Source organism: Perca flavescens, chromosome 7, assembly GCF_004354835.1.
Source record: "Perca flavescens isolate YP-PL-M2 chromosome 7, PFLA_1.0, whole genome shotgun sequence".
Classification (NCBI taxonomy): Eukaryota; Metazoa; Chordata; class Actinopteri; order Perciformes; family Percidae; genus Perca; species Perca flavescens.
In genome coordinates, this window is record NC_041337.1 from 25,716,780 (window position 1) to 25,730,939 (window position 14,160).

At 40.3% G+C, this 14,160-nt stretch overlaps 1 protein-coding gene across 5 annotated transcripts in view; it reads right to left on the minus strand.

The window, feature by feature from the left end:
• LOC114558727 (helicase ARIP4) overlaps window positions 1-14,160 on the minus strand; it is an 85,964-nt gene that overhangs the window by 20,151 nt on the left and 51,653 nt on the right. For all 5 annotated transcript variants that reach the window (XM_028582908.1, XM_028582909.1, XM_028582910.1 and 2 more), the window contains one exon: window positions 686-929. In XM_028582908.1, the coding sequence (XP_028438709.1) occupies window positions 686-929 (244 nt within the window). The remainder of the gene's footprint in view (window positions 1-685; window positions 930-14,160) is intronic.

Consider the following 14,160-nt stretch of genomic DNA (forward strand, 5'->3'; position numbering starts at 1 on the left):
CAATTCACGCGAATTCAATCAATCACCGTGAATTCGGTGCGACTTGCAAATTTTAGCAAATCACAGCAACTTTACCATGGAAATTAACTAACTATGTAAAGATCAACAAGCCACTGACAGAAATGTTCAAATTTTATTAATTCCATAAATTATTATTACTTTTTGTCTTAAATCCACCAGCCATTTTCATATCATACCAATATTTGCAACATCCTGAGCCTTTTTGGCAAGGTTACTAGGAAAACTCAGACCAGAGTAGTTTTATTCTCCCCAAAATAAGTTTCAAGACTTATACCCCCCCCCCTCCCCTTGTTTTACAAAAGCTCCCGTGAAATTAGGCATTTTGAGCCCCAACAATCTCAAAAAAAGGCAGCGAAATCCTGGAGGAACTGCAATTTGTTGTAATATGTTATTGTGCCTAATGTATAGTATATTATCAATGCTGTGTTAAATTCACTTTTATTGCTACTGCATTGAACTGCACGTCACTGGCGACTCCAGATGTCCAGGGTCTACAGTCAAAATTACTCTTCATCTAAAGCTTTAAAAAGAAATGGTGGTGAGTTAATTGTTGCCATTGATGTGTGCAGTTTCTTAAGCATCCCTACAGGATAAACAAGCGTCCGTCCATTTGCACTATTCGAGGCGATCTTTCAAGTTGAAGCGAGGACGCTGAGTTCAGTACCTGATGTTGCGTCTCATGTGTGCCGGTTTGGAGCTTCTCTTCTTGGTTCCTGTCAGGGCGGAGGGAGGGGAGGGGCTTTGGCTGGCCGGCCTCGAACAGGGTCTGGACGCGGGCTGGGAGGGAGGAGGGCGGGCCAGTGTCCCCCCTGACGGTGAGGTAGATGGGGGAGGGGTACACTGCCACGCGGCCGAGTCGCCTCCCTGAGCCTCATTCTCGGAGCTGAAGGGGACGCTGTGGGACTGGTCTGTGTGAGGAAGACGGGAAGAGAATAAGTGATGGCTATTTATAGTGTAAAAAAATTAAAATAAAAGGACATTGTGAAATTATGCTATGAGTTTAGATTATTATCCTCCATGAGTCTAGATCAATTTCATTTCTACTTTTACGATTACACTTGACACTTGCTTTCTTTTCGCTAAATAATGCCACATTTAATTAAAAATCCAGTATTGTGCAATTAATTTCCCCCTGCTTCCCCTACCACAAGTGAAGAACCTGTTTCAGGTGTCATTTCACAAATGAGCCAAAGTCACAAAAGCTGAGTCAGTTGGTGACCGAGGGGAAATGGCACAAAACAGCATTTACATCAAAAATATTCGGAACTGCCACATCCAGGAATCCACTGTATTTTAGGCTTGGTATGGGTCTGCTCTCAGCACTAATTGCACTTGCAGATACACACCTTTTAATTATAACTGCCCATGAACGGTAAGACATAAATCATATAAATGAATCACTAGGGGATGTGAACAATCCCCAGTCAATCATGCAGATCCTGCCGGTAAACCATGCAGACAGTTTTTACTGTATCAGCACTTTATTATCTTTCCAGAGGGATAGGTTTACTGTTCAGGTGTGTGTGTTTGGTAAACATATTTGTCCATGATCAGATGGGTTCAGATAGGTGTGGATGAAACACTCCTCTCCCATAAGACCGGACAACAGATGGACCAACAGTGAATACACTGAAAGTCTGCTATGTCTAAACAGACAAAATAAAGTGACCACTGGCCGCCATTATTAAAAGATATCATTTGATTTTGGTCCAACATGAAGGCGGAAGCTCACTCCTTTCCTCAATTAAATAAAGAAATTATTCAAATAAAAAAGGTTATTATTTTAACCAATCCTTGCATCTATTCTTAAATTTAACAGGACTTGTTTTGCTTGTCAAGCTGCAGATATCTTTCTAATTATGCATGTTTACTGTGTTTTCAATGGAAACTTTTCAAATGTATTCAAATTTCAGGCAAACTACATTAAGAAGATTCCTCTTCTTTTGAACCACAGCACACTTCAATAAAGAAAATCATGAAAATGGCGCCATATGGCACCTTTAACGCTGTTCTGCTAGTCTTCTTTCTATCCCTCAACCTATTTTTCTAACGTTGTCTGTACTTCTAGTTCTTGGTCTCTTCTAGTTCCTGTACTACAATTTCACCTTTTTTCTTTTCTCCTTTCTCTCACTTGTTCTGGCAGAGACACACTGAACCAGATCTGAGGCTTATGTAAGAGCTGGATCATAAATATGGACGGCTTATGAAACACAAGGCAGGACACAAACACTGACAGACCAGAGTTTCAGTCACCCACATTTTACACACACACACACACACACACACACACACACACACACACACACGATGAGCTCACTGCGAGTTGAAAAACAACTTACATAAAACGCCTTCAGTCCATCTACGTGATAACAAACTGGCTGCTAATGACACCAGCCTGTCTCAGTAGTTAGTGTGTGTGTGGTATGCTTATGTGTCTCAGAGTGGCATTTCCAAACAACTCACTTGAAAACATTGCTATATCAAATTAGTGAGTGCTGTTATATGTCCGCCCAGGCAAATTTGACAGACATGCGACATTAGAGGTCTTTCCAGGTTTCACTCAGCAAGTAACCAAGTCCTGAGCCTGAACCAGAGTTGGGCTAGGTCGAAATTATAGATACACACATCAGTCGAATTTGTTTAAATTAACTAATGCACATCAGGGTCAGGTAGACTATCCACAGGTTTGTTTCAGACTGGGTCCAAAATCTTGGACCTGTGAAACACATGATTTTGTTTTCCAGGAATGAGCTGCCAGACACTGTGTGTCTAGAACAGTAAATGTAATAGCTTTAAAGAAACTGGACACAAGTGGAATTGGTGTATTATCAGCAAGACATAACAGCAGGGAAACAAAAAGTTCTTTCACATGAAAATGTCCCAGATTTGATTTACACATCCCTGTTTTACCCTTGCCTCCCTCCAGCTCCACCTTACAGAACACTTATATAATGATTCCTGAAATGCACAGAGCCTCCACACACACTTAAAAGACACTCAGGGGGCAGACAGGAAGGGAAAGAGGTGATGGGAGAGAGATGAAAGCGAGGTCATCATTCAAAGAGAAATAGAGATGCACTTCAGAGTGAGGAGGTGGACACAGACACACACAGACACACACACACAAACAGTGTTTCGGGTTCTGTGGAAATGATTTCGACATCACAAGAACGGTGGCCCTCCAATTGAAATAGCCACTCAGATATAAGGTGAGTCACACAGATTACATAAGGCTATTATAATCACAATTGCTGATTGTATGAATGGACCATAAAGCAGTGCTGGGCACTGCAGAAGTTGGTTTGAGAGGTTTCTATTGAAGTTTGAACACTTTCTTCCCACCATGAAAACTTGTCACATTTGGATTTTATTAACATGAAACCAAGATGGAAAAAAACAGCCACATTTCAAGCCTACAGAAGAAGAATGTTTGCAATTATAATGATAATTATTTATGAAGAAAGGTTTTGCTTAATTAGCTTGCTGGCTAACAAGACCAGAAACAATCTGCTTGTGGTTTAGGTGAACTAAAGTGACTTCATGTATTCTCTGCAAACACAGATTTTGGTTGTTTTTTGGTCATTTTTTGGCAGCTAACTAAGGAAAGCTTTGTAACTCCATTGTCTGTCAGCTCTACATTTGAACTCAAGCCGAAACAAAGAGTTGGTTCTTGGCTTTATCAGAATTTCAAAAACTTTTATCAGTTCAGAGTAACTTTTTGCTGAACAGCCAAGTGTCAGCTACTCAAACTTCACTGCATGATGGTTTAAATTCTGGTCTACATTCAGCCCAACTCATTGAAAAAACACTCCCTGGTGCACAAGTCCAATAGAGGTGTTATCTTAAGGTGAAAATTGGGAGTTTGAGAGTCGATTGTTGCTAGGTGACCGAGTCAAACTTAAACATTCGGCTGCTGGTAATGAGGAGAAGATGCAAGCGGGAAGAGAAACCAAATCAAATCGTGACAACGCGTGGGCAAAATGAGAGGATACAAATATGAAGGCAGTCGAGCCCTCGGCCTACATCACCACAGACGCACACTGAGCAGAGAAAGTGAGAACGTGTCTTGATGAAATGCTGACTCATCGGCAGTCAGCAAGTGTCAGAGTAAATAAGCACCCGCAGCATATTTTCTAGGCCATTAATTTGTTCTGTTGGACACTCCCTGTGGGTCTGAAACGTGCTGCTCCTTACACAAAGAATAACACAACATGTACTTGAGAGAGATGTGGCACCAAAGAATGAGGGGCTGCCGGCAACAAAATCGTAGTTAGTGTGTATTTGTGTGTGTGTGTGTCTCTCTCTCTCTCTCACTCTCTTAGAGGGGGTTTGCAGGGGGGTGAAATGTCTTCTGTGACCACATGGTTATGTAACCAAATTTTTATATAACCGCATCTATGTATACGTTAAGTCTTGTATAACTCCTCGCACGGCTCTGACGAACACAACACCGCAACTATGCAACAGCACTCCCTCAAGTGTGTCACTGTTTAAAAGATAAGACAGCTACCACAGAAAAGATTAAAACACTACAGTAAACATTGTACGCCCCTATAGTGTAGACTGTCACCACAGAATGAATGTATACAGCATCTAAAAGCACCAACATACCATATATGAAAACCACACAATGAGTACACGCACACCAATATTCCAATATTATTCTGATTTGATACAGGACATGTAAATAGCATTTTGCGGTTGGATATTCCGAAAAAGGCCTTCTCCGTATATAGCATTTTCCGACATGTGGGATATTCCGGTATTATTCGGATTTTAGAGGCATTCTTTGGACATGTACATGCGTCTCAATCGGGGGTTTTACCGCAGTTTACGGCCTCTTGCCTGTTTACGGCTCATGGTCAGCTCTGTGCGTTGCTATGGCTGCTGTACACAAACCAACCAGCCAGCAGTTTGCAGGGCTACAGACCCGACAAGGAGAAACACAGCTACTTTTAAACATTATCAAAGACTTGGATATCAACAGCTTTTTGGATATGCGCACACATCGCTACGCCGACCTTTTCAATAAGCTGGTTGAAGGAATGAAAGAGGGAAGCTGTGTTCGCACGGTCCAACAAGTCTGCCACTGCTGGTAAACTTTGAAAAAATCTTATTTTGCACGGCTACATGTAAACAGGAATATTAGTGGAATATTCACTTTCATTAGCCATGTAAACCAGCTTAGTCAGAATATGGTCTATTTCGGAATCAGGGCAAAAACCGGAATATTATGTGCATGTAAATGTAGTCACTGTTTTTCCATCAACTCCACTGTGGTCTGACAAATTTGTGTTACTCTTACAGTAGGTGTGAAAACCCTTTGAACCCTCACTGGATAAAGTCAGGCTGCTTTCTTAGCTGTGAAAAAAACTGTTATTAACCCAACAGAAGAAAACCGCTTCAGACTGCACTGAATAAGGTTTTCTTGTAAGCCATCTCTTACTCTTCAGAGAGAAAAAAAAAAAACATCTCTGCAACAGATGGATTGACTGCCCTGCAGCTCCAAACATGGTAAAGTTTATAATCTGTAAAACATTTTCCTGAGCTACTCCATTAATAATTACCACAGCCTGAGACAGAACGGACTGTGAGCTCCCCTCTGAGATCCAGTTTCTAAGGGCCTTTTTTTCTTTTTTACACCTAGTTCATTTGCTCTGGTCTGAATCTGGTGATGAGTCAACCTGAACCAAAATGCATCACTACAAACCACATGAGAACGCCAACTCTGCTTACTGGTCAGATAGGACAGGACAGGAACAAAAAAGGAAATGAAGGAAGAAGGTCCTGTGTTCTGGACAAATGCATATTTCTCGCATCTCCATCAATCAATCAACCAACATTTATTTATATAGCACTTTACAGCAACAAGCAGGTATCCAAAAGTGCTTTACATCAGGATCCAAGAATAAAACATATCATACAATAAAAATCAGTCAAATCAGAAAAGGTTACATAGAAACAGGAGGAGGAGAGGGACATTGTCACACCACTACTACCTACTGTATTAAAAACCATTCTAAACAAATAGGTTTTGAGTTTGGATCTAAAAAGAGCTGCATCTGTAATAGTGCAAATATCACGGGGTAACTTGTTCCAGAGTCTCGGGGCAGCATATGCAAAAGTCTGATCACCCCACCGTTTATACCTTGACCTTGGGACTTTTCTAAAACCAGTTGATTTGAAGACCGCAATGACCGGTTGTGCTCACGCAGGGTTAACATCTCGGACAAACACTCCGGGGTCAGGCCATTTAAGGCCTTGAAAACAAACACAATCTTAAAATTGAATCTGAAAATGCACAGGGAGCCAATGTAGGGTGTAGAGAACGGGAGTGATGTGTGCACGTCTAGATTTATTTGTTAGAAAGCGAGCAGCAGCTTGTTGCACAAGTTGAAGTCGTGAGATGGAGGTTTGATTCAGACCAACATAAAGAGCATTACAGCAATCCAGCCTTGAACTAATAAAAGCATGAATCGCCTTTTCTAGATCGTGCCTGTTAAGGAAGTGTTTAGCAAGTGACGTCACTACGTCAGGTCTGCTTACCGAGACTTTCCTCCGCTCTGTCGATGTCTGTCTCCAGCTTTAGCAGGCGGCCGGTTTGACCGCGGAGATGCAAGTGACGGAGAGATTGGCCGCAGTATATTTCTGCGAGAGAAACATTGCAAGCTGCTCCAGTTTTGCAAAAAACACCTGACTACAAGAGACGTTTAGCTTAAACTTGCGGAGTACACGTAGTCGGGTTGATTCATGCTCTCACCACAAACGAAGCATAATGAAGCGTACCAGAGTTTGTTTGTAAGTGGACTCCGGTCTGGTTGTTTTGGTCGGCACCTGAGTACGATTGCTGTGTTCACACCTGCCCAAATGAGCTGCAAATAGTAGTGGTGTTTTAGTAGTAGTCTAATTTTTCCCTATAATCACCTACTGTAATATTGTTTGGGCGGCTACATATCCTTCATTTCATTTCTCACCAAACTACTTGTAATTCAGCAGAGGTTCTTCAGAAGCATTTCATGTTGTAACAGAAGACATCTATACTTCTATTCAGGAAGTATTACTGTCTATAGATAAGGTAAATGTTTTTCAGACATGCATGTTAAAGTGCTCATATTATGCTCATTTTCAGGTTCACAATTGTATTTAGAGGATGTACCAGAATAGGTTGTTGTGGTTTAATTTTCAGAAAACACCATATGTTTGTGGTACTGCACATTGCTGCAGCTCCTCTTTTCACCCTGTGTGTTGAGCTCTCTGTTTTAGCAACAGAGTGAGACATCTCACTTCGGTTCCATCTTTGTTGGGAGTCACACACGCACAGTAAGTACTGCTAGCTTGTCAGTTATAGAGTATGAGGGCGTGCCATGCTAGCAGCTAGGCGAGCATTGTGACGCACATTTGGCACAGAAGTAAAGGCTGGACTACAACAGCGCTGTTTGGAGCAGTTTGTGAACAGTATTTTCTCTGTTCTCTGGAAGATGGTAAGTCCCTTTGGGTGGACTTTGGGCTTTTTCACTTTGTAAACCTATAAACGTGCACAAAAAGATATATAACACAATAAAGGAAAGGGGAAAAGCCAAAAAGCATAATATGAGCACTTTAATGTTTAAATTAATGAATTGCAGGCAAGATCTCCCAGATACATTTCAGATTTTTTTTAAATTCTTTTTTCAGATTTTCACTCGCACTCAACTAAGCAAAAAAAAAAAAAAAGAAGATTTCCATTTGCCTATTTGTTGTACATCAAGACAACAATTTTTTTTTATCAGGTATAGAGGTCCACAGCTGTGGAATTAATTGAATGTGTCACTAAAAACATTAACGTCTCTGCCAGCCTTCAGGTCACAGTTTAAAAAAGGTTTTAATTTCATTTTAATGTTTGGATTAATGTCTGACTCAAAGGCTTTTTTGCCTCGTCTTTTTTCTTGCTTTATCTACCGGATATATCTTCACATTTTGTGTATGTTTTTCTGTTTTTTTTTGTATTGCTTGTTTTTATCTTTTGTAGAGAAATGATCATGTTTTAGTTGTATATTGTTTTTTCCTCTTTTGTAATAGGGCAGGATGCTGAATAAGCCTTTCAGGTTTTAAAATTCTATTGCATGTATTTCATATTTTTGTGCTAATAAACCAAACTCCAGTGTTCGATTCAACCGAATTAAAGAAGGCAGGTGTGAAAATGCCCAAAAAAAACCATGAATCACTACCTAAACCAAAGCCACTGAACTAAGAATCCACTGTTTTCAATCGAGAGTGTGCGTGTGTGTGTTTTCCAGTGGATTCCTTAACCAACAAATCCATCTTTTAATATCTGAACTTTCCTCTCCCATTGCACTGACCTACATACTATATAATCATTTAAATGACAGAAGTGAATAGCCTGTCTGTGTCTCGCCCTTGCGTCCTCCAACTGTCTACATAAGCAGATTATAGATGACGGCACATATTTACTACATTGCGGCAGAGAAAACACACACACACACACACACACACACACACACACACACACACACACACACACACACACACACACACACACACACACACACACACACACACACACACACACACACACACACACACACACACACACACACACACACACACACACACACACACACACACACACACACACACAAAGGGGGGGGGATTCCAGGAAGAAGACCGGAAATGAGGGATGCAATATCCATACATAATACAGAGCAATTTCTGTGATTTCCAGGGAGAAAAATGAATCATTGTTGTGACCTCTCTACTGAGGACCATACATAGTAGCTATTCAACATGCTTTGGAAAAATTAAATGGGAATTGTGTAACGGCTGACTTTTGAAATGCCAGTGAGAAAGCAGCTTTGCTTTCCTTTTGGGTATTTTTCTGTGAAGGTTGGTAAAAAATGATAAGCCTCTGTTTTGGGATAGCAAAAATATACATATTACACCTTAAAGCCCACATTTGTTTAACTGATTAATTGCCTCTTTACTGTATATGGACCTATTCATGTACACATTTATATCATAGTTGAATCACTCCGCTCCAATCTTCATCAGTGAAATCAAATATGGCAGATATACAGTTGTTGATGGTTCCATCTGACCCGGTCCTCCTCTCATCTTCACATCTGTCCCTTCCTGGTTCTTATTTTCTCACCTCTCAATTAGTTTTCCTTCCTCCTCCACTTCTTTACTTTCCTCATCCGTCTCTGATTCTACCTGCCAACACCTTTTTCTCTTCATCCTCCTCAATTACCTTGCTCCACTTTGAGTTTAATCTACTTTCATTTCTCCGTCACACCTCTTCTAACATCTACCCATCTTCTCGCTCTTACCCTCTTGCCAATTATTATTTGTCCTCATTTTTCTTCCCGTTTCATCTCGCACCTTACTCCTCCTTCCTCTCGTCCAAGTACATGTTTGAGCGTGCTCATTGGACTGTTGCTTCACAGAATAACGCCTCACGGGGCAGGAAGACGTTCTTGAGATATTTGGCATGTTGCTGTCATTACAAGGTGTAATTACATCGGTCTAACTGACTGCCACTTTGACAGGCTGATATTACGTCACAAAATACTGTACGCTCTTTGGTAATGGAGGCTAACTGATGAAGCTTTGCAATTTGATTGAAAATCAGAAACAGCAGAATGACGAACTGAGATGTTCTGTACATTGTTTACGCACTTCCCTCTTAAAATTAGAAAATTTATGAAAATACTTCTATACATTTCTATAAATTATTTATGCATCTGTATTTTAATGTGGATCAAAATCATGGGATCACTTCATTCGGGTAAATAGTTAATGAAAAATGTGCGATAATGTTCAAAACACTTGATCTAATAATGTTCAGACAAAAACATGGCACGAGTGCTAAACTTGCTTCTTGGGCTTATTTTCCACCAAAGTTGATTGAAAACAAATGCGATTTTAAGATAGAGCTAATTACAATACAGACAAACACACCAAAAAGGAGGCAATGAGTGGGTCTATACTTATATAGTAGACCTATAAAATGTAGCTTTGACAGATGAAGGTGCATCATACACAGTATGTATGACAGTAACTGGCCACATAAGATTCAATGATGGTGATTGTGTTAAAAGTGTCAGAGGAGATGACAAAATTGGAGACGGGTTACGAATGAATGTTAAGGTGTTAACCAGGGCAGGAGTTTGTGTCAAGAGTCAGGGTCAACACTCAAAACTTTTCTTACTCTCCTTCTTAGTTCCACCTCTAAGGCACCTCAAGAGGCTGCTGCACACAGCAAAACGACCTGCTTTATTAAGAGTCCCATTTGCTTCACTACACACACAGAGTTTTACTCAGACAGAAAGTTGCTCTAACAGACAGACATGCCACTGAGGCTGGTTGGACGAGGGGAGCGGGGGGGACGGGGGGACGCGTGGGACGGGGGGGACGCTTATGTAACTGCTGCCTCTGGCTGTTACACAACCAGCATGTTCACAAGACGTCCTGACCGCGATACACACAGGTTTGTGGCACTATCTTTGTGAGGAAGATCCCGTCATTGACATAATGCATTCCCTAGCCCCTTACCCTAAAGATCACAACTAAATGCCTATCCTTAACCCTTACCCTAATTCTATCCCTGATCCTACAACCAAGTCTTAATCCTCAAATAGCCCTTTAAACTTGTGGAGTCCAGCATTTTGGCCACACAAAGCTGTCGGGACCCTACAAGTGTACTGGACTCCTGGTTTTTGGACCCCACGAATATAGTTTAGTTTATTTAGCAGGACAATGTGCAGTTACATTAAAAAGATGGCTGCACCAGATTTAGCATTATGCTACTTTCCATCTGTAGTCCTCCACAATTATAATGACATAACAGAGTTGAGTACATGACAAAAACAATAAACATAACATGTTTATACAACAAGACGTTAGTGAGAGCAGGTCTGATGTTCTAAAAGGAAGTCTCTCACACACACACACATACACACACACACACACACACACACGTTCAGATGCATCAACAATCACAATTAATGTGTCTGATCTAATAATAATCTGATAATTTCTTTCACTCATTGCTGACTGATGTAACAATAAGTCATTGATTTAATGAATGTTTGTTGATGTACCTGATAGGATGGGTTTAATATTTCCAGTTTGGTTGGAATTAGGTGTGCAACTCATATTTTTATTATCCATTATATATTTCTAGTTAATGATTCTCACATTTTTGCTTTATAAAAAAAAGGTAAAAATGACAGAACTGTGGATTACCACTTAGAGAAATGTATGTTTTATCTACAGACTGCTCCCACGTTCTTGTTTCAACTCATCACAGTGTCTGCAGGGGTGACCTGAGGAAAACTATCACAAGGATCACGTGGAGACACAAACAGCAAGTTAGTGAACAAAAAAGGAAGAAGAAGAAGCCAAAACCAAAGAAAAAGCACTCGTGGAAAAACAGTTGTGGTTTCCTTCCTGAGACAAACCGAGATTTAACTGGGTTACATAACTTGCCTTGAGAATGACAAAACAAAGACAAATGCGGCACTCAACATAAAACACACACACACACACACACACACACACACACCTCTCTTATGTAACAGACTGCCCTGAATGAGTTATTAAGGCTGCTTTATTAGAGCGAGACAGGTTAGTTATAAAACCCTCCCACTGTGGGTGTGTGTGTGTGTGTCAGAGAAATGACGAGGCACAGAAACAGAAACAGTGGAAGGAGGTAGAGAGACAATTACTAATATTATTATGTATTAGGTTATGAGAGAGCAGCAGAGGGGTGAGGAGAGGTAGAACACTTTGTAGGCCAGTGTGTCGCTGCTGAGGAGGAGGAACACGAACACACACGAACACACACGAACACACACACACGAACACACACACACACACACACACACACACACACACGCACACGCACACGCACACGCACACGCACGTCTGGAGGCTGCAACCCATTAAGACTGGTAGTCATGCTATAGTCTGTTACATAAACCACTGTTGGCAGCATTTCAGCCTCCAATCAACTTCTGAGACCTAGTCCAACTCAAACCACCAAACCCTTTACAGCTCCTTATACATCGTACTATATACTGGCATTCTGACAGTCTGAACTGTTGGTACATCGTCAAGAGTTCTCTGTAAATGCATTCTGACCTCAAAGTGTAACGTAAGACTCAATTGATCACTTCTTTTACGTAGGGGATGATGAGGTGTTTTAAGACTCTCCTCTCCTTAAGACTCCTCTAGTTTCGTACTGAATGAACAGCACTACACTGAGGGATGTCAGAAAGAGCACTGTAACTTGACAGCGTTAGGAACACAGGTGCAAATTACTAAATTCAGGAGATGAACAAACCACACTGTCAGTGGCTCTGAATTTCTTTAACTCAACGAAACAAATTACCAAAAAGGGATGTCTAGGTTTCAACTACTTGCTACCTATGTAACAAAACCAACACACAGTATTTATGTGTTTCAAACACTGAAATTACATTAGTAAGCCCCTGTAACCTATGGTTACCCATAGCACCCTTTTCTTGCACCAACCCTTAGGTAAGTGGTGGCTCATTGTCATTCAGCTGTTTGTATAGATCAAACATGACTAGACATTCGGCCATCTGCGATGTATTTTCAATAGGGGTGTTGAAATGAACTATTGCCTCGATGCATCGCGATGCAGACAGGGATGATTCTGCGTCGATGCAGTGACAGACCATAATCAGGCATTGCCTACTGATATTACGGTGGCAGCTTTTGTTTGGTCTTTTGCCTGTTGTCTGCTGTGTTCAGACTCCGCTACATTCATGAAGTGTCTTATTTAAGAGCAGATATAATAAAAAGGGGAGTTTTTTATATATATATATATATATATATATATATATATATATATATATATATATATATATATATATATATATATATATATATATATAGTACAGGCCAAAAGTTTGGACACACCTTATCATTCAAATGAGTTTCCTTTTATTTTCATGACTATTTACATTGTAGAGTCTCACTGAAGGCATCAAAACTATGAATCAACACATATGGAATTATGTACTTAACAACAAAGTGTGAAATAACTGAAAAGAAAACATGTATTATATTTTAGATTCTTCAAAGTAGCCACCCTTTGCTTTTTTATTAATAAGGTAAAAAATTCCTAACCCTGACAAAGCACACCTGTGAAGTGAAACCCATCAGGTGACTACCTCATGAAGCTCATTGAGAGAACAGCAAGGGTTTGCAGAGTTATCAAAAAAAGCAAAGGGTGGCTACTTTAAGGAATCTAAAATATGAGACATGTTTTCAGTTATTACGCACTTTTTTGTTAAGTACATAATTCCATATGTGTTCATTCATAGTTTTGATGCATTCAGTGAGAATCTACAATGTAAATAGTCATGAAAATAAAGAAACACACTGAATGAGAAGGTGTGTCCAAACTTTTGGCCTCTACTGTATGTATGTATGTATGTATGTATGTATGTATGTATGTATGTATGTATGTATGTATGTATGTATGTATGTATGTATGTATACACACACACACGCATTGTGAAATCGAATCGTGGACAGGATCATTGTAATCGAACTAAATCGTGAGACCAGTGAAATTTCATTTTCAACTTTTTTCAGTTTCAGTTTGATAACTTACATAACATTGTCGACAGAGGACAACATCATGTGACGAGTTACATATTTAAGCTTTGACTTCAAATAATACACCATTCAGGTTGATTACAGTGCTCAATAAATTATCAATACCACCACGTGTTCCCGGACATACAGGTGCTGAAAGACTGCAGTCAGCACTGTAGCAGAGGGATGAGATAGAGATGAAATTTACATTTATAATCTACAAGACTGAAAAGCCAGAGGAATGAGAGACAGAGAAGAAAAAGAAGCAGAGAAGGGAGGGGAAGGGGGAGAAGAGTGGAAGACATTGTGCAGTGCTGGGATGAAAAAAAAGAAAAGAAGACATCGCCCAACAAAGAGAACTTAAAAAAGGAAATTTACATTGAAGGAGAACAAAGAAAGCAGCTATATGGTCTAACAGCAGAAAGCAGAGAGATCAAAAAGACCCAGACATTAGACAAAGACAGCGGAGGGAAGTGGGAATGAGAGCCATGTGGCCAGACTGACGAAGCC